General features: G+C 34.5%; 1 protein-coding gene across 6 annotated transcripts; it reads right to left on the reverse strand.

Moving 5' to 3' along the window:
• Positions 1-7530: 7530 nt before the first annotated feature.
• LOC149546050 (uncharacterized) lies at positions 7531-20775 on the reverse strand. Of its 6 annotated transcripts, none has more exons than XM_089790968.1 (14): positions 20256-20686; positions 18591-18700; positions 18297-18516; positions 16102-16175; positions 15705-15864; positions 15537-15561; positions 15147-15236; positions 10295-10466; positions 10073-10146; positions 9754-9823; positions 8926-8997; positions 8655-8788; positions 8393-8466; positions 7531-8126 (listed from the first exon to the last, which is right to left on the reverse strand). In XM_089790968.1, the coding sequence occupies exons 2-14, from the start codon at positions 18603-18605 to the stop codon at positions 8059-8061; spliced, it is 1248 nt and encodes a 415-aa protein (XP_089647094.1). In that variant the 5' UTR covers positions 18606-18700; positions 20256-20686; the 3' UTR covers positions 7531-8058. The 6 variants fall into 6 exon arrangements, with proteins under 6 accessions (XP_089647094.1, XP_089647093.1, XP_089647095.1 ...); XM_089790967.1 differs by lacking the exon at positions 20256-20686 and adding an exon at positions 19123-20214; XM_089790969.1 differs by lacking the exon at positions 20256-20686 and adding an exon at positions 19019-19042.
• Positions 20776-22415: the final 1640 nt, after the last annotated feature.

A 22415-nucleotide genomic window follows, 5' to 3' on the forward strand; every position in this document is an offset into this window, starting at 1 on the left:
AGGGAACAATAACAAAATCCTAGATCTGCACTGATCTCCACCATTGTTTGGAGCTCTCCACCCTCTTTCGTGCATAGCTCTCCACAATCAATCAAAACAAATGGGGAATGATTAATGTTGTATTTTTTTTTTTTTTTTTGTTTATAATCGATAATCCATAATCCACAAGATCTCTCTGTATACATACATGCATACATACATACATAGACACACAGATATGTGTGTGTATGTATGTATGTGTATATACACATATATACGTATATATGTGTATATACACATATATACATATACATGTGTGTGTGTATATATACATACATACATACATACATACATGAAAATAACAATGCACTTTCTAAGAGTTTACAATTGTTCAACAAAATTAATATTTTACAAGAAAATGTTGTTGAAACAATACAAAAATTGCTTGACATGAGAGGTCCGCAAGTGAGGGTGTTGACCAATCTTCAAAACTTGAATACTTAAATGAAAGCTATCAATGGACAAACACCTATGCCAGAGTTACAACACACCGTGAAGTTGATTTTGATAGAAGTTTGATAATCAAAATTGAAGGTACAAGAGTGAAGGAGAAGGAACAACTTTAGAAAGAAGACTGCACTGTAGAAACAATAGCTAGACAAAATAGAGGATATTATGGGAGCCACTAGATAGAATCTAGGGAAGTTTTATGGTAGGTACTATGGCATTGGAAATACTAGTTAAATTGGTCTAGTTGATAATTAACTAGGTTGATTGCTTCATTATTAGATGATCCAATGGTAATTTTAGTTATTATTTTGACATACATGAAAACAGTAATATTATTTATTATTATACATACATACATGCATGAAAACAACAATGCACTTTCTAAGAGTTTACAATTGTTCAAAAAAATTAATGTTTTACAAGAAAATGCACCTAAAGAACTATTAGCTCAAAAGAAAGAACATGGTGTTGAAACAATATAGAAAGTGCTTGACATGAGAGATCCACAAGTAAGTGTGTTGACCAATCTTGAACTTGAATGTTTAAATGAAAGCTATTGATGATCAAACACCTATGCCAAAGTTGCAACACAATGTGAGGTTGATTTTAGATAAGATAGAGGCAGATATTTAGAAGTTTGATAATCAAAATTGAAGGCACAAGAGTGAAGGAGAAGGAGTTGCTTTAGAAAGAGAAGAAGGAGCAACCTTAGAAAGAGACTACATGATAGAAACAACATCTAGACAACATTGAGAATATTATGGGAGCCACTAGGTAGAATCTAAGAAAGTGTGGCGATAAGTACTATGACATCAGATCCACAGCTTGCAATTGTCTTTGAGAATTTATAGTCCAAATATCAAATGATTATAAGAGTTTTTCAAGTATTGGCATAGTCTCCCTACGATGATCCCAAGTATCAAATGATTATAAGAGTGTTTCAAGGTTGGGAACCACCTTCAACATCCTTTGCATGGTTTAGAGGTGATGTCATTATGACAGAAGCTTCTACAAGGGAATGAGCCTCATGATTATGGCATTTATACAGAAGTGAAACTTGCTTCTTCAACTCATTACACTCAACTCTTCACTGAAGTTATTCTTCTAGCAGTGAGAATTGCTGCTACAAATTCCTAGGAGCCAAGGGACCCTAAACCTATGCTATGTTTTCTAGAGACATAGGAGAAGTTACTACTAGCTTCAGTACTTCATAACATTCTAGATCATATAGTGATGCCCAAATTAATAGTAGTAGTAGATACTTAGGATCCTCACAAGGAGAGCACACCAATACATGCATGGTTACATTCTTAGCTTCTATTGTTGGGCCAATGTGTGGAGCCTTTATATCCAACCATTCATTAAAAATTGGGGAATACACTTCATGCTTGGCATTCAAGTGATGCATCTACATATGCAATTTTATCACCATGAAAAACTCTATTTGATCTTGCTAGATGGGAACAGTTGATTGTTCATTTTATTGTACCTAATTTGATGATAGTTCTACAGAAATTTGTAAGTTTCTATCTAAAAATATGTGCTATTATATGTTTTCATAAAATTTCTTGAGAACTCTGCCCTTTTTCTTGGTCTGCATTATTTGTGTGGAGGATTTTGAGGTAAGTCACTCAGCACAGGTTGGGTGAGTTGTATTATTTTATTATTTGGATTCTAGAATATGTATGCAATTGGATCAATTTTCTGTTGTGCTAAGATATAATAAGCACCTTTAAAAAGATCTCTAAATATACATGTTTAGAAAGAAATATAAAGAGATACCTATTTAGAAGGAAAAGAAATGAACATTTACATAGCCCTTGAAGAAAATGGAAGAGCTAGGGCATGACAACGAAATCATAGAGCAAGGGCGTGGAGATCACAAGGGCATGACATGACAACAAAATTGCAGAGCAAGGGCATGATAGCAAAATCATAGAGCAAGGGCATGACAACGAAATACATAGATCACAAGGGCATGACAACCAAATCACAAAGCAAGGGCATGACAACAAACTATAGAGATCATAACAACAAAATCACAGAGCAGGGGTACAATAACGAAATATAGAAATCATAGCAACGAAATGCACCAATCATAAGGGTGCGACAATGTTCACATCTCTCCACCCTCGTTTGGAACTCTCAGCCCTCTTTCTTGTGTAACTCTCCACAATAAAAAAAATAGCGAATAATTTATGTTGTTTCTTTTTAATACTTATGGAGGCATTGCAATTATGATGCCAACACTGGTATTGTGATAGGGCTGAGGAAAATTGCAAAAAAAGCATGAAAATTTTGACCCCAAATATTGTAGTGTATTCTAAAATCAATAACTTAAATGTTTAATTATATTCTTAATATTTGCTAATATTATTAATATGCTCCTTTTATTATGTTTAATGCCCATGTATTATTTTAATTCTCCTTTTAATATGATCATTGTGTGTTTCTTATTCAATGGTACTTTATAAATCTTGTTTTATTTTTCATCTATGTCCTAAAAACTCACAACCCTTCAAGATTACAACCCTTTCAAAAAGTCATAGTATTTTAGAACTGCAACATTTTGAATGAGTCACAACCATTCATAATTACAACCCTTTCAAAGAGTCTTGTCCTTTCATCATTTCAACCTTCTGAAAAAGTATCTTCCTTATTTTATTCTCATTTTTATACTCTTCCATTAATCCTTCTTTCACTCCTTCCTTCTCCCCCTCTTCCTTTTTCTTTTAAATGAACTCTCCTCCCCTTTGCTATCTTTAATTTGAAGGAGCCAAGTCTAACTTCGTGATTGACTATATAGTGCATCAATAGTTGTGCGTGTTAGGTCTAACTAGTAGTCGTGAGAGCTAACTTCATCAACGTATAGTCTCCACATGGGATATCGTAAGACCTTCATATTTTTTATTGTCAAGTAGACATTGAACTACTTAGAACCAAGGTTTGACAATGTGACTCATCACATAACTCGTTAAAATAATGCACCTAGTGAAATGTGTCTAAAAAATGACTTTTCAAACATTCAGCCAAAGCTTAATCTAAAAATCTCTAATAATTGAATTGAATTTTTTTTAAAAATTTGTTCAGCACTCCCCATAAGATTCGTGACAAGGGCTTAACCGCCTTATGTGTACTATAAGTTGAGTGATTGTATTGAGCATTGATAGATCAATCTTTTGGTGCAATGGCAACCCCACTCTAACAAGTGGTATCAGAGCTTGGTCACAAGTTTGAATCGTTAGACCCTTGGGTAATGCTAAGAGTAAGATTGTTAGAAATTTGTTCAGCGCTCCCCTCGAGATTTGTGACAAGGGTTTAACTGGCTTTTGTGTACTATAAACTGAGTGGTTGTATCGGGCATTGACAGATCGATCTTTTGGTGCAATGACAACCCCACTCTAACAATATCATTTTTTGATGTTAATAGAATATTGTATAACTATATGAAATGTAACATATATGCAACTTAAATGAACCAAATAGTTATTACTAATCATAAATATATGTTATCTATAAATTTTATATTAAACACAAAATGATGAATACTTCCATGCAAAAAAAATATTCGTTGTAATAAAAATAACATGTATCTATATAAAATACAACCTTTATCCAAAACAAATGAGATGAGTTGTTGAACACTAATTTTATTTTTTGACAATCTCGCACATTTCAATAGAAAATATAAGACATTTATTAGTATTCACCTTTTATATTTGTGATGAGACATATTATTAATATGATTTACTCTATGCATATACATTGCTACCCAAATAGTTGTATATATAAGAATAGTATTTGCACACTAAGATATCAATGTTATTAATATAAAAGCAACCAAAACAAGGGTTGGCCCTATGCAACAGTGGTGAAACTACCAACAAAAAACCATCAAAAAATCAATAGATAACCAAACAAACCCCTTAACGAATTACATAAAAAATAGAAGTAAAATAAAAGTGTTAAAATTTCATGCTCTTAAAACTAACACAGTTTAACAAATTAACAAAAGGCATGTAGGTGGTCAACGCATCATAGAACCCACAACCCAAGCTCAAGTTCCATAGAAAAACCACAACCATCTAAAGTGGACGAAAAGAACAACCAATAGAGCACCAAAAAAATACCAGGCATGGGAAATGCCACTAACTGGCATCCTTCTTCTTGCCTTTCCTAGCCAACATAACTTTGGCCTAGTCCTCCATAAGGAAATTGTAGAGCAGCTTCAAATCATCTTTCCTTAGGCCCTCCTCGTGAGCCAGAAGCTAGAGGGTGGTCATCACTGCATAGGTCACCTTTAGAATGAATTTGGAGAAGAGGGTGAACCATTCCTCCAATGCATGACACCAATCCTTCAGTTCCTAGAGGTCTTTGGGAGTAACAACCACCTTCTCCGCAATACCTATCTTTAGTTCTTTGTTGCAATTCACCAAAGACTTCCTCTTATCCTGCACATCCAGAGTGTTAGTAGGAGCCCTTAAGATTTCCAAACCATCATTTCTTATTGGGGAAGAAATAGTGTCAAGGGAGGCTTTGTCAAATTTGGGGTCTGCTTAGTTGGGAGTAGGTAACAGGGTGAAAGTGGCAGAAATATGAGTGGGGTCTTGGAAAGGGTTCTTCGCCTCAAAATCTCATGCGCCATCAACATTTTCATCCCACTTCTCCTCTTCTTTGTTATAAGTATCCTCCTGCAACTTCTCCTTATCATCCCCTGAAGTCTTAACACTTTGCTCCGAATTAGTATCTTCCTCCTTATCCTCTTGAGAACATCTGGCCATTTTTTTAAATATACCCTTGGTCTTAGCAAGCCTACCCGATCTTCTATTCCCATGGAACTCATCATTTGAGTCCCCAATCTCCACCTCCCTTTTTTTAATTCTAATTTTTTTATTGGCATCCGACTCTAAAACCAAGGATTTGTTTTTCCTGCTCTTGATCGAGGTTTGGCATGGTGAGGGTTGTGGAGTAGGGACATAGCTATCACCTGCAAACTCCATACGAAAGGGGGCACTAGTGGGGGAAAAATTATCAATGGCTCACTCCGAGAGGGCAAGGGCCAGGTGGAACTAAAATAAACAAAACATGAGCCCTTGGTTCAACATAGTGAAATTATTCTTTTTTTCCCCCTAACATCCATAACCATCTCTTCTAGGGCATGCATCAGAAAAAAAAGGAATGCAAACTCATCAGAAAAAAAAGGAATGCAAACTAACTCCCTATTACAAAAGTGATTAAGCAAATGAAAATGGTAAAAATGATACACACCATATACGCCTTCCATGATGAGATACTTCATCATGACTAGGCATGCGTGAGGTAAAAATAACTCACTAAGATATCAATGTTTATTTAAGTGAGCATCTTATTCTATTGAGTGGCACATATATTAGATAGCTATAATATTATGTTTGAGACAAAAAGTTATTTATTTCACTTATTAATGAATTCATTTATTTATTTTTCTATGACATTTATAAATTTTCATGTGTTCAAGTATTGGTCTATTTTTTATCATTATTTGAATTTTCAATATTTACAAATAGATCAATTAATTATAATAGATAGTAAAAATGTGTTAGATTGGATATTATATTGCTATTAGATCCTACTCAACTATTTGTTCCTTTCCCCTATTTTAAAAGTCCTAGGACATTTCACTCACTGTATTTGTATTTGTAAACAATGATGTTTATTTTTTAATAACAAAAATACTTCTTTGGTTAAACTTGATGTATATTACAAATTTACTAATAGTTGTGTACTTGTAGTGTTTATGTAAACATGGTGAATGATAATTAGAGTATAAATTTAGTTATTTTGACAATTATATTTTGTAGATCAAAGTGACAAAAAGGTTATGATTATTGCCCCGTAACGGTGAAGGCCTATTAGTACATGATATATTAACACCACTATTAGTATATGATATTATGGACATTTAGTTAGTTAATAATTGGAGGGTAACCCCTAGACCAACGTGTACAAAGTTGTTTGAGTACGTGTGCAACAGCGTGTTTGCCGAGGAAGGGTTAACTAATTTTTTATGGGATGCAGCAGGATGGTGAGAAACATTTCAATGGATGACATTGATCCATAACTTGGGATTCAAATAAAGGAGCATGGAATAAAGAATACAGGGTTTGTCAGCGGCTTTCTTGTTGCCTTTCGACTGCACCTAATTCAAGCCACTTTTACGGGTTTGTTAGTCAACAACTTTTGTCACTTCAAAAATATCCCATAATCTTGGGATGTAATACTAACAATAGCGGCATCAAAAACGAGGATTTTCCACTTATATTTCAGAGTAGTTTACTGTTATGCTTCAATTCAGCTTTTCTGAAATTGGGAGAAACCAAGCAAAACGAGCATTTTCAAATTAGGAAGAACCCACAAAAAAGGTCAAAATAGGTCAGGGAGTCCCAAGAAATAAACATACCAGCGCTGTATCCCTAAAGTGGATAGGAACTGAAACACAAGAAGCACAATCTTAGAAACAAGTAGTATTAGTACCTTTGCCTGTGAAAAGTACAAATCATTCTCTACGCTCCAAATATTGAAGTGAGTAATAACTTATCTAAAATGTATATATTTATTTTGTGGTGTCAAAAACGTCTTCCAATCCTTTGCCTCACAAAGTTATTTATACTTGCACTTTTAGTTGAAACATAATTCAATGTCGAGAAAATTACGAAGAAGGGTAATAAACAGGGCATTTATAGATTGTCTTTCATCTGGGACTGAATAGAGTTATGGAAAACAGGATTTCATTAAATGGCCTAAATTTAGGCCTACATAGGGCACGCATTCTTTTCTGGTCCTCTGTGTTCTCACTTCTCAGTAATAGCAGTTCTATTTAATTCTTAGAGGCTACTTATTCTGAAAAGTGATAAAATAAAATTCATAACTGGTTCTATTGGAAAGTAATGCTCTATATGAAATATAATACTATTATTTATTCTGCATTTAGAGTGAAGTCTGATATCTTATTGAAGTCAATAGAGTACCTTTCGTGCAGTAGATACACAAATTGCTGTAGTATATATAGAAAACATTTTGCATTACTAGTCCAAGAAATATAAGTTAACAACAGCAAAAGATAGATCGGTCACTTCATCTGAGGCAGATGCAGAGTTTCAATTCATTTAATTGCCCCACATACAGGTACAAATTACAACAGTTTTTTTTCATTCTGTGTTTACTTTGATCTCGAAGCATTTATTTGGAAAGTATCTTGTAGCAAGGATTTGACAATCCCTTTCTATTGCCACCACATGAAACATGTAGACCAGTAACATCTCCATGAGCAGTCTGCAAATGCAATGGTGATACAGGACAAAAAAATATGGGGGGAATCCTAACCAGAACAACATATATGGCTAAGGGACTTCACCAGTTTTCCGTCCTAAGCATATACACAACGTGTAAATGATTGGATAGCTTGTAAGACATTCTCTTTAGAAATTAACCTTATCAGGATCACATATGGTACAAGGACATGCTATACATTGAACAACAGAGTTATACATCTCCTCGTTGGATGGTGAACTGAAAATCAGCCAAACAGGTTCAAACATTCGATGCTGATCGTCCATTGGTTCTATTCTTCCATACAATTGGAGCAATCAAGGTCCAAACTATATTATGAAACGCACAGCAGCAAGGCAAAAGATCATGTGATTGACAGTTAGACTTAGCAGCCAGTAAATATAAGGTGGATAAATCGAATAGGATGACCAAATATTTATCCTTTTGTTTAACATAAATCCTTAATCAAATTCAGATCTGGTTAGTATTCAAGTTGCATGGACTTAAGAAACTAGCATCCAGCTCCATCTGCAAAATACTAAAAACTTCCCCAAAAACAAACCCAAAAAAAAATCAGGATGGTGAAAAGCCTTACCATAAAGCCCTGCGGCAAGCCACTCATTGACAATCTTCACCCAAGTGCTGGCCCATCCAACATCAATGCTCCACCTGAAAGCAACCAGCTGAAAATCATATGCTGCAAAAACTATTGAATGTTTTTTCTTATATTTCTGATCATATCAGTAAAAAAGGCAATGAAGCATTAAATAGTGTGAACATATTCTCGTTCAGATCAAAACATTTTCAATGACTTGAATACTGAAGCAGGAGCATCTAGGTGGTGTGCAGATGCTTACTTTTGCATTGTTTGGTGCAAGTTCCAGCCAATGAATAGCATACCAAAGTACATGGCTCCCATTGAAAAAACAAAATGGAAAAATCCATAGCCATATGGAACATCGTCATCTGATTCAACTTCATCCTTTCGGAACTGGAGATGATGCATAGTTATAGACTATAGTATGAATAGATATGTTTTATTTCCGAAATACATAAATTTCCCTAATGCGATAAAAATTCTATAAGTTACTATTTAGCCCCTTGAATGAGAAATTTGAGAGAGCTTACTTGAAAAGATTTTGAGTCAATGCCAGTAGAAAAGGTTGCCATGACTATAGCCAAGAGTCCAATTATAAAACTCTGCAAATTATTGCAACAAAAATTCAAATTTCTGAACAAGCCAAGTGTTATTTTAGACAAAGTAACCATTCAGACCAGCATATGAAAGTAAATATGTACTCTATCAGGTTAAAAATGCACAATGTGTATATCAATGTGTTAGAGCAATATCGACCTGGATGCATAATATCTTACCTATTTTTACCTCAATATTAGAACCTAAAAAACACTAGTTTAATAATACAGCAATTGTCTTGCTTTGGTAATAATATAAGAAATTAATACGCCAGTTATATAAAAAATGTATAATTTCACCATATGCCAAAATCCTCAGAGCAATTTGTACCAAAGCTGAAGGTAAAGCTATAGCTAGTTTCTTGTTACTGATGCCTCAAGACACTATAGTTGAAGAAAGTTGAAAATGATTGATTAGATCCCTTCTAGGTTGAAGCTTAAGGAATAATCAATGTAGAAATTGATTTTAGCAGTGACTCTGAAAGCATAAAAGCTATAAGTATAATCTAATTCACCATAAAAAATATAATGCAATTCACCACGTGCTTTAAAAAAACGAAGATGCTCCATTGCTGAAGATGGGATATATTCAACTATTTGTTACACTGTATATTAAGTTATCAAATAGCTAGGATTGTTTGGAACATATGTATTTTGTGGTTCTGTCAGGTTGTCATTGAAGATTATGCCAATGTAACTGTCAGGGCTGTACATAAAGAATACATTAACTTGATAGCACTTTTAAAAAGTCTGATGTCTTACAACAATTGTGATCCAATCTCCTCTTCCAGTTCCTTGTGGCATTGTATTACATTTCTCTGTTACTGGTTCACTGACAATGCAGAAAGAAATCTTAAGTTAAAAGATGGTGTATAAACAGAAATTCCAGTTATATGGAGACCAGACACGTGAACAGAAATACCACTCATATCTGAAGAAATCAGCATATGTGTAGCTCAAATATGCAAAATAATTTGGAGTTACCATAGATAAAAACATTTGAATTGTGAATTCATTTCATTCATAATTGAAATGTTTTAATTAACAGCATTTGATGGCTTTGAACATTGTTTGCAAATACCTTCGAATAGCAGACCAGCAAAGAAATACAACATAAAGTCCCATTAGTCCTGCTGTCATAAGGCCAGCATTAACCTGAATTTTGCAAAATAGGTAAATTGAAGGATCCCAAAATATTGAAATTTTTTACTGAGAGAACTAATGCACCTCCTTTATCTCAGTAACTTTTGCCAATCTAGAAAACATATGGAAACCTGTAATTTTGGAAGAAAACAGAACTTACCTTTGAATGTAGAGAGATGCTAGTCATCACTTGAAGAAGGATTAATGTCAATGTGATGAAGAATATATTGAGTGTGCACGACACTTTAGGAGCATACCAAATATACATCAGTATAATTCCTGTCAACGAAGCAGCATACGCCATTGTTGACATTGCAACGACAGGGATGCCACTGCATGTAAAAATAAATCCTCTTGCCTGTTAGTTTTGTGTGTTCAATATGGGCATAATTGCTATTGTAAGGAAATTATACTCATGACTACAAAAATCATAAATATGGTGCTTAGTTATATATTAATTGAATCAAGAAAATAAATGCTTGCCTTATATCTCTTGACATTGTAAAGAATCCAATAGATCTAAGAGGCGGTATGATCCTATTAGTCATTTATCAGCATTCTAAGTGTTTCTCATCTGTGGAACTCCACAGATTCTGACAATGATCATCTAAAAAAGTCCAGTGAGTACTTCTTTGTGAATAATTGATCTATTTGGTATTTCTTAATACAGTGTGTAGCCAAAATGTTCTGATTGCTTATTACGAGAACTACTACTAATAGCATAAACAGTTTTTGCTGATAATACATTCAAAACCACATTCAATGTTGTCCCCCTTCACTAATACTCAGATTAGAGCTCTTAATTCAGACATTTCCTCTCTTTGTATGCCTTGTTGTAGAAGGTCAGGTCACAAGAAATTAGTTCCCAAGGGCCAAAGTCCATGACCTTTTCATTAAGTCATTGATTAAACAAGCCCAAATGATAAACTTATAGATCCTGGAGCTAGAAGAACTAGTCAATCTTAATATCATCAAAGACGCACTTACGAGATTATGAGAGAACATGAAGTATTGTCATAAACTTTGTAAACTTTCAAACATGTCAATGTGAGTGGTACGTGTTTTGTGATGCCTGCATATAATTTTTAAATAGTGATGTCAGAGATGCTAGATCACTTCTCTTAACTTCTCCAGCTAGTCACAACATCTTCATGACATCAATTGTTCATGTCCAAGAAAACATTTTAAGATCAGACGCCATAAATGTACAAGTTCACATGCAGAGTATAAATGATTGGTCGAATCAAGTTAATGCCACTAATGCTTTTTTTAAGTACAAGACTATGTTTTCCCTACTGAAAGTGCCTTCTAAGTATGATGCATGGTGCTGATATAAGTAAGATAAGCATCCTAAAGTGATTTCTACGAGTTTTTCACTTCCGAATAACAGAAACTTATCCATATGTAACTATGATGTACTATTCATCAAGTTGAGTCTACTGTACCGATGATATAATGATCAGTTTACTGTTTAGGTATAGAATTTGGTATTTGTGATACCAAAAAGGACCAAGTATTGAAGAAAGGGTGAGGCTTGTGACCCTATGTAGAAAAAGACATGGATCTTTGCAGATTTCGAGAATTGGAGACGTCTACTGTTATGCTGCGAAAATTGAACCAATACTCAACAGTATGTTTTAACTTTTAGGCAAAATATCCTATTTATGATAAGCCTCAAAATAAAATACAATCACTATGTTGTTTAAGGTTGATTGAAGCACAAACTTTTTGCTAACATTTCTTGTCACTGCATCTGCAATGCACCGCAATGTGTGTAGAAACCAATGGAAAGTCTGTTTCTCTTAATGCATGTTCAATTGATCATGACCTAATATATTATAAGGAGGTCATGGTAAGGACAGAATACTGATACTAAATGCTGAAGTTCATTCCATCATAATTCAAAACATATGGGGCCTGCACTGTTTCCCTCTCTAAATTATGGTAATGGAGGCCCCATTTATTCATGGGTAAAATAAAAAATAATTTTCATTCTAAAATTATCAGATCAATAATTTACATTCTTGGAATCTCAATAATGAGTTGCATAATTTGTTGATTTACATGATCTGTTTAGTTTGTTTAATACCAACCAAATTTTCCATCCACTTTGCTCTGTTTTGGCATGCACATTTGGTATTATGTTCTTGAAATAATGCACGTATACAGGTCTAATGTTTTAACTTTTAGGGACCTTGTTTGTGCTTGAATGAAATTAGTAGAGTTCAGAAGCAAAAATCTTATTCATTGTTTTCTATCAAGCTCTAAATTATGTCCAGTACTGTTCTTACTGTTGCTTAGAAGCATTGTATAATTTCTGTTTTTACATTGAGAGCAATGTAAGAGGTCGTTTCATGCTTCTTTTGGCAAGCAACTCAATTATTCAATGAACAGACATGCTGCAAAGAATTAAATATTTGTTTGTAAGAACAACTCGAGCTGGAAAACAAAGAGACCTATGGTCAAGGTTGCATCTTGTTTACTCAAACATTATTTCAGTGTCTTAATGGCAGTACCTGATACATTTTAATTCTAGTCAGGAGCTTTTGGAAAATTCCACACTCAAGCTCATAGACTGAATATCACAATTTTAAAATAAGTTCGCTTCTTCTATGTGGCAAGAGAAGAAGCAATCCAGAGATGACTTGTAATAATTTGGATGTTGCTCTAACTAACAGAGCTGGTGTGATGAATTAAATATTTGCCCAGGGCTCTACCAATGTTTATTAAAAGATTGCCATGCTTTATGAAATGGCATTTGTTAGTGATTATGTGGACAGCCGCACTTATTTAATCAGAAAACTTCCACTTTTTCAGCCTCTTACTGACTCAGATTACTGATTACAAGGGTCAAGTTTGCTGCTGCAGTTTTCATGTGTAATAGCTGTCATGCTGCAAATCTTTACCAATTTTCTTGGCTTCTATTATCTTGGCTGGGGTCATTTTTGGTTTTTGGTGGTTTCATTCATGTTCCTCAGTTACATGTGCAGTGTGTTGCCCTGGTATTAAGCCCGTTCATGTCAAGTAAGGCCATTTGTGGTGTCATTGTCCCTGTGTGAGTATCTGTATTTTCCATGGTCATCATCAGTCAAACTTCTAAAATCTCATCATTCTTAGTCAAAAATGAGCCAAAAACATCCAACTTCCAGATTTAAAGTGGTCAAGCGAGCACTCCACCATATTGAACCATACCGAGCATGTGTACATCGTGTTGAATCACCAAGGGCATGCATATCATTATACAAATTACCTTGTTGTGCAAGATATGTCCAGTTACTAAGTTTTCAAGTAAGGTTTTGTGGTTAAAGATTTAAACTTTAAGACATGCAAATGCCAAAGACTATGCCATTTCTGTTACCGACATAGATTGTTGTGCAGTGACTGGATGTTGTGGAGAAATTGCCATTCCCTCTTCCCACCAATTACATAATACACACAAATGAAAAGATTATCTCGGCTATGCAGTAGTTCCAAAATACTTTCATGACAGACCGAGCTGGCAATTACTCAAGTTGTGGATTTACAATTAGAGTTTGAAAAGCTTCCCTCAAGTTTTATGGGAATAAGTGCTTACATCAAATCAATCATTTGATTTCTTTCACAAAATTTCCAAGTTTCAAGTAATATTTTGGTTGATTTTGTCAAGGTTAATTAAACTCTCCAAAATGCATAAAAGAAAGTTAGTTATTAACCCAGAAAGGTAGTTATGCAATGAAAGCCCATAAATACAAGGCCTGTGTAATATAGAAAGGCGGAGAACTTTTGCAAAGGGTAAACTCTGAAGAAATTCTAAGAGAAACTTTTAGTGAATTTTGGTTCCGTGTAATGTATAAAAGTGTTTTTTAAGTTTGTATATTCTCAAAAAGATAATAAAGAGAGCATTTGTTTGCATGTCCAAAATGTCCTTCTGAGTTATGATTACTAATTTATCGTATGTTAAATTAGTGATTCTTTTATGCATTCATGTGGATCATGTAATTTGGTGAAAAGAAACACATTCATCTCCTAGTATCTCAATTTGGATGTTCTAGTATTGCTTATGTTGGGATCTGTCATACTGCTCTCACCATCATTACATTTGTATGCTCAAAACCCCTTGTAATCAGTTGCCCATTGTGAAATCCCATTTGATATTCGTATGTCTACCATTGGGGTTTCTTCTATTAATCTTTCTTTGGTTTTCATGTTTTCTCCTAAATACCTACATTGTACAAGGGAACTGCCCCTCTCAAACACACAGGAAGTTTGCAACTGCTCACAAGGAAAACATGGTCAATTTTGAAGGTCAATTTGCAGTGAAAAATCTGTTTACCAACACAGTGATAGGATTATGTACATGGTATTGCACATGGTGGTTGATGGCTTAAGCTTCAGATATCTGTGTGAAAATGTGCACACACTGGATTGGGTGCTTCATTATTTAGTGTCTCACTTGCTTTCCTGAAGCCAGATGGAAGTGGCATTTCTTTTGACTTAGATAATTTTTTATTAGTTTCTATTATCCAATGGCATATTTTATATCCTTCTCTTATTGGCATGAATTCATGACAACTGGCACCTCAAATGGTATTACATTCTCCCTGTGTTGTCTTTGCAAATCCACTCTCTATTTCACACGTGTTGATATGTAATCTAATTTTCTTCTCTAATTGAGGATCCACTTGCTGTTTCAGGCTTGCAAAGTTATGTCATCTCATTTTGTCTCTTACTAGATGCCCTGGATTATCTTTTGTTGGATTTACTATTAAGCTGGATTCACCCAAACCACACACTCCTTTTGGAATAGTATGACCTCAACTTTAGAGAAATATTTCTGGTGTACACTACAATTGTTTAACTGGTAATTTCTAACTAGCTTGGAGATAGCTTGTTTCTTGACTCAAATGGGGCCACTAAAGGGTTTCAGATAACAGTGAAAATAATGATTGAATTTTATATCTGATTTTCGTAACACATACCTAATGTTTAAAAACAAAGCTTGATATACTAAATCAATTGAAATTGTGTAGTACCATAGATCAGCATTTTCCTCCGACAGCCAGTACTCATTCCACCATGTGATGAAATTGATCACACTAATAAGCTGAATAATTAGAAAGATTCTGAAAGGTCACATAGCAAAACATACTTGTTAGGAATTCCCAGAAAGCAAGAATTTCTAAAGAATAGCTTAAAATCTATTGTAACATCTACCATGACAGAGAATTGAAATGGAATCGACAGATGTTATGGGGCACATCAAACAACAGGAATTGCTAGCTTTAAGCAACTCGTCAGAAAAATCTGTGAACAAAGAAGTATATGTACAATGGTTTCTTTCAAATTTACTTTTTCTTTGATAATTATAATTGTGCACCTAAAAGGCATCTATTTCCCCAAACAGAGAAGGAACAGGAGCATACCCGGCACCAAATCTGGCTACTTCACCTGCATCAGTAATTGAATAAATATTTAGTGTAACGAATGTGTTCCATAAAATAATGTACCAAAAACATACTGAGGAGCAATAGTAGGCTGAGGTCTATCACATTAACACAGTTTGTAAGATTCTACTTTTTAAGTAAACTCACCATAAAATTGAATGAAAGCAGAAGGAATAAAAAAAGGCACCACCATCGTTATAATCCAAATGAGGCTCTTCAAGGGCCACCATCCTGAATGCCACGAATCACGAGGCTCATACATTTTTGTAGATCCTACCGTTGTGAGAAACATGGTGAAATAAAATATCTGAATTGATGTTAAGGTGCACCAAGGAAATTGCACAATGCAACATCTAGAACCCTAGTTCAACAATCATTGGAATTTGAGTATTTTCATGGCTAAAAACGTTTAATGCACAATGTGGATTTGATGCATAACCTATGCTTCTTAGAGCTGTGTGAAACTGGAGCCGGGATTTCACGAGAATCTTTAGATTATTACTATTGCAATCAATCATTGTCACAAGCCAAGGACAAAGGATACAAAGCATCCAAGGCTCACACGAAGGACACCTTCTGTACCCAAGCAGTCATGAACACCTTGACAGCCTTTCAAATCTGCAAATACAAATGTATAACAAGTATCAAGGCAAAATTAGTGCCAAATGATCAGTGTCATCTAAAGCTAGTGCCAAATGAAACCACAGAAGGGGACTCACAAGATCAGAAGGGGATTCACAAGATCAGTGTCATCTAAAGCATTTGTAAAATATATAATACATTTATAATTTAAAAGTAGATTGAACATCATCCAATTTATAAAAGCCTAACAAGGAGTCAGTTACATAAACTGGCTTCAGGCCAAATAGTCGAGCCAACCTGAACTTGCAGTGGCAATAGCACTACGAAACCCATTGCTAAAAGGAGACACATCATTAATGCCAATGGCCTCACTACACCATTGTATCGGACAGAAAACACATCTACCAATCCAACAACTGTAAACAAAATCTAAGAGAAATGATCAATTCTTCATTATTTACAGGCAAAAGCAGATTGACAATGTTGAGATTCCTGTCACAAGCTTCTGCACTATTACAATGAACAAGAGGAAAGCTTTATTTTGAAAATGTTGTGGAATATACAATAAATTAGTTCAAGTGGCTAAGTATGGCCTGTTTATTTAGGTATGTTAGATATCAAAACATATTGCATCGGATACTGAACCTACAGCTTGTACTGGGATCAGAATGGTAATGGGGTAAGTCATCACTGCTGGAAATCTACTTATCTTGGACATCAGCATGGTTTGACTGGTCAATATTAACTTGAATCTGGAACCCACTGCAGTTACTGTGAATATGAATACAAGTAATGGTTCAATGTGATTCTGGGTAGATCGCTGTTGCTTCTGTGATTATATTTACCATTAGTGGTCTGCTTCAAGTTTGCTGATGATTTGGATATCTGGTTAATGATTGTAGTTCAAAAGGTAAAAAGTCTTCTATATAAAAACTGAAAACAAGATATGTACCGTCTAAGAAATGGTTCCAAAGTAGGTAGAGATCCAATTTTTAATATGTAAGGTAGTACCATGAATAGTTATTTCTTTAGAAATAGAAGTGGCTACTATTTAGGAAGATAGATTTTACTAGCTGCTTAGAATATTTGGATTCAAGTGATGTGGCTCAGCACTCAAGAATAAAGTTTAAACCCATACTTAGAACTTAGCATATCCTTTCTCAGGGAAAATGCTTTAGTAGGAATCACCACCTTTCCTAGAGTACATACAATCTGAGTTGCCCTGTGATTAGTCGTAATGACAGGAGCAAAGGGGTCTGGAAGCTTACTGAACATCCTTACAGTTCTAAAGTAAATGCAGTAGTGAACAACTCAACCGTGGAGAAAAAGTCAATGACAGCTAGTGATTCTAAATTTAGAGAAAAATTCTCTCCATGGACCACTGTTTATGGCTTTTTATTACTTATTTGACTCCATTCCCAGTATGATTTTGCTGGAATCAAATGATTAGAGTAATGTTTTTAAACAACCCATTCCAGTTTTTACAGAAAAGTCAGCAGCATTTATGGTGTGTAGAATTATTTTCTTCAACAAGTAAATAGTCAATCGGTCCAGTAATATATAAAATCTATCATCTGCATTGTTCTTACATACATTTCAAGATCTAACAAACTGTAAAATTAATTAAGGTACATATCTATGTTTATTATCCACCCATGGCCGTAGAGAACGCACTTAAAAAGGCCCCACTAACTAAAATAATACACTCAACAGCAATGGATGCCCTTTTAAGGGGGCCGGTGATCTATCCATAAATTGGAGCTAGTTCAGTGCTGATAATCAATCTCTTTTATCAAAGTTTGGAATTCTGGGAATGGGATCACAATATAACAGTGTGTACCATCAGCTTAAGTAAATTAAATAACAGTGACTGTGAAGAGTTTGTGCTTGGGCAGAGGTATAGGTTGGAGTCATGAGGGGATAGGATGTGTGCCTCCCCGTATCTAAGCACAGACAAGTGTTTAGGACGGTCCCATATGCTGTATGTACTCTGTTGTTATCACAGGGCGCCATTCATGGGAGTCTTATAATTTCGAAGATCCTTTACTATATAACTAGAATACAGCCAAAGGCTCTGAAAGGTGTATTATGTATTTAACCTGAATCACCCAAAAACACAGAGCTAAATCAGGCAAGAAAAATAGATTAAAAACTTACGATCGAGCTCTGATAATGCATTGTGGCCGTAATCCCGAACCATCCATGCCAGCAAATTTGTTACGAGGAATATCAACCCGTAGACATAGCGCGCCATTTGGGGATTTGGGCCCTGGCACATGTGTGTACAGCATGAGTCTGCCATGAATTCGTGATATCTTTGTACAATGCTGCTGGGCATCTCGTAATGACTTGGATCATGCGGGATTTCGCCCTCAACCTGGAAATTATCATCAACATCTATCAGTGTCATTTCACTTTCTTGTTCGAAACCAATTTCTTATTTATTCTAACCTTGATCGCAGGCATTGTCTACAAAACAACCAAGGCTCTCTTCAATTCAAAACTTCAATATTCTGGGCGCCAAAAGCAATCTTCGGGTGTCTTACCAAAGCTTATCTGCCCTGCATTGGAAAGCAAATTCAGCGAATACAGAATTTACAGAAAACGAATACTCAGCATTGTGGAAGACAAAACAGGGGATTCATAAGGCTTTTTAGGGGATTTTACGCTAGACTTTTTTATGGAATTTGTCTGAAAGAAATCAAATCATCGTGTTGAATGTAATGAAAATCTACCAATATCTCCAACCCAGACGACTAATTTGCTTCATTCTTTCAGATTCAAGCCATTTTACATACAAGATTGAACTAGTATGTGGCTTCACGCAACAGTATTTACATATTTGCTACCTTATACATAACAAAATGAACAACATTCACCGCTACAGAACGCCAACACAATGTAAGGCCGTATTCCCATTAATCTCTTTGCGGTATCGAAGCTACTATGCACTACCATATTCTGGAGGCTTTTTTAAACTTACCGTCTGCGGATGAGTATTACAAAATGTTCCATCATTTGAGAGAAGCTTTGCATAAAGAAGCCGAATCTGCAGAATCTATGCCCTAATGAACATACATTTGCAGAATTGTCGACGAAGATATCAGATGCTTCGGGAAATCTGCCGTATTCGCAGCAACGAGAACCTTACTCGAATTTACCGAAAGAAAGTATGTCCATCACTTTGGAATAAAATATGCAGCATCAATTTTGGTTTGGACTTACAAAGTGCTACTGTGGCTTATTGACTACAAATTGTACGATCATTAAATCTCCATTCAGATTTTCGTGGTACCAAATTTTAGACTTTAAATTCAATGGCCTGACAAACTTGGGACAGACGTTTTTAACAACTGACACCAAAGATTCAATGTTTGTGAACAATAAATCCAGAATTCTGTACTTGAAGAAATTTTCTACATAGTAATACATAAACAAAATCAGCGACGGCCTCTTGAACGATCAAGAGTTAAAAATGTAAAGGAAAAAATAAACGGAACAGAACACACTAAAAATATCCAAGAAAAGCGTTATTTTCCCACGAAATGAAAAACAAGAAAGAAATTCAAACATTCTTGGAAGAAGTTCAAGAAAAGCATCGTTTCACTACAAAACGAGGAAAGAAAAAACAAAATTAGCCACACCTTGGCCAAAAAAATTCAAGAAACATGTTATTTCGCTGCAAAAGGAAGAAAGAATAACGAAATTCCACCGATCTTCAAAGAAAAGGCTTTAATTCTCCACAATGTTGTTTAGCATAATCTTGAAATTATGTAGAATCGCATCATGAATCGATCATGTTTCTCAAATCAAAACACCAGTTCTAAACAATCAAAAGATTGACATAACTTTAAAAACAAATCTACCGGCAAAAAAATTCAAGAATTATAAAAACACATTATGTTCATCCTTCCACGCCAATATTCGCTGCTTTAACATGATTTCCAAGACTTTTATCCGATCTTTTTTCTTATAAAAAAAACATTACTACCTACACTTTCTTTGCAACGTTCCAAGCAAATATTGATAACTTAAATCATTATTTACAAGATTAAGTCCTCTGTAAAACCAGTATAATTGTGCAAATAATTTTACATGTCAAAGATATTAACTCACCGGCATCCGTGCCGTTCCAAATGTGTACCCTGTGTAAGGCCACGCAATTTCAAATGTACGACCATGCAAGGGCCAGTTTTTTCGTCCCTCCACAGCTCAAATGAATGACTGCTATGATTGCGATTTGTGAAAGTCTTTTTCACTCTACATTACCTTGAAACGGAGACTCGAACCGGCGACCTGCTGATAGAACAGTTCTGGAAAGACTTTTCTTTTCTTCTGCCGGAATATTTGCATTAAAAGAAGCACGAGACTTTCAGGATTCTGCGAAACAGAGATTGGATAATTTCTTGTTTATGGGGGCGAAACGTCTTATAAAGAAGAATAAATTGTCTAGTCTCACTGATCTTTTATCTTTTTTTTTTCTACAATGGATACGTTTGAGAAAGTACAATTTGGTGCTTTGTATTGACAGTTGTATCATTCGGGATGGTGAATGTTGCTGAAGTATTCTGCTTTATCTTTTGAACATTTTGATTATGATTAACGGCTTTTTAGATTTGACAATTAGGGGTTGATTAAGAGATTAAGGCATCTCATTAGGTACAAATCCTATTTGCACCAGCCTCTTTGTTGGGATTGAATTGATATTTTCCTCTCATGTATGTAGCTTAAATCTGTATTGGAAGTATTTTGGAGGAAATGTATTTTTTTAGAATTTCGTAAAAAATGGTAGTTTAATATTTTTAGGGAAAAACTTAAAATAATAAAGTGTAAAGGTAAAAATGGTATGTCTTTTCTTTTGGATTTATTTTGTTTGGGATGTTTCTAGTGTGATGATTATATAAATGATAAAATTAACTGTAAAGGTGATAACTGATTTAAATTTGAACAGATATGAAATGATATTATAATTATGTCCATAGGAATAAACATGGTATGTTTAATTAATTTTAATTTTTTATGACAAATATATAAAAATTAATTATTTAATAATTAGATTGTCAATTAAGTAAAATAAGTTAATAAAAAATATGTAATGATAATTAGAAATTTTGAAGTATTTAAAATGTAATTATAAACTTTTACTCTTTAAGTCAATTGATGTTTTAGGATATTTCAATAGAGTTTTGTTTTGATATTATAGTTTAAGTTTTTCAATGTACTAGATATATTTGTCCATCTAGAATGATTGTGTTTTTACATGGTTTCATCATTATATCTATCAACTTATCTGTTGTCCACCCCTTGCTATGACAACTTCCTTTTTATTGGAAATGACCTAATAACCATAATTTTCATGTTTTTTTGCTAAAAGTTGTTTATAGAAGATTGTTGTCAACCTTTCCTTTATTTGTTTACCTTAATTGTAAATGGAAATGTAGATTCAAATGTGCAAAGTGGAATATGTTAAGTACTCAGAGTTGGAAGTCCAAAGCCGAGGCCCAGGCCGAACTTATTGTTTGGAAAATTCTTCATGTTAAGACCCCCATTGGAGCTTGTTTATCCTTCATCACACTATCTCACTATTATCCTCTTTCTGGTTTTTTCCTCATGCCCAACATTTGTGGATTTTTTTCATTTCTAATCTTCTTGCCCTTTTTCCACAAGTTTGGTCCTGGAAGTCAATGCTTCTTGGACTCTCCCGATGTCTCAATACCATCTCTCAAACTTTTAGACATTTTCTTTGGAAATTTTGTTGTCTTGCAACCTTGTCCCATACCTTCTATACTATTCAAATGAAAGTGTTGATAATAATTGTTAACTTCTCCCCCATCTCACGTATTTGAGAAACTCACTCCAATCAAATCATGATCTTCTTATTACACTGGGAGAGATTTAAGCATAGTTTAATGTACTTGAGGCAAATCTTATTGGTGTTCGAGGAAAAATGGATAAAAATGTTGATCTGTTAACAACTTATGCACTTTGATGCCAAGCTGCGTGGTAAGACAACCAAATCAACATATATACAATTTCCCTCTTAGTTTTGGCGCTCACTTCAAATTACTAAGAAGAGACTACAACAAAGTTAGTGCAACTAGAAGTACTTGTTTTCATGGGGGTGGACAACCTTTGAGGCCAATACTGATTTTAATTTTGTTTACATTAAATGTAAAGATCTGGCAACAATTTGTTGTTCCTTTGTGCAGACTATTTTGCTGCTTCGAATTATTTATATTGTATTTTAGTTATTCTTTTCCCAATTAAGAAAAAATT

Source organism: Cupressus sempervirens, chromosome 7, assembly GCF_028749045.1.
Source record: "Cupressus sempervirens isolate cs-2001-9-10 chromosome 7, ASM2874904v1, whole genome shotgun sequence".
Taxonomy (NCBI): Eukaryota; Viridiplantae; Streptophyta; class Pinopsida; order Cupressales; family Cupressaceae; genus Cupressus; species Cupressus sempervirens.

Coding starts and splice junctions, on each gene's coding strand:
- LOC149546050 (XM_089790968.1), bottom strand. Junction 15,562..15,704: donor TGCTTTCATTCAATTTTATG/GTGAGTTTACTT, acceptor TTACTGATGCAG/GTGAAGTAGCCAGATTTGGT. Junction 8,998..9,753: donor GAGATTGGATCACAATTGTT/GTAAGACATCAG, acceptor AATAATTTGCAG/AGTTTTATAATTGGACTCTT.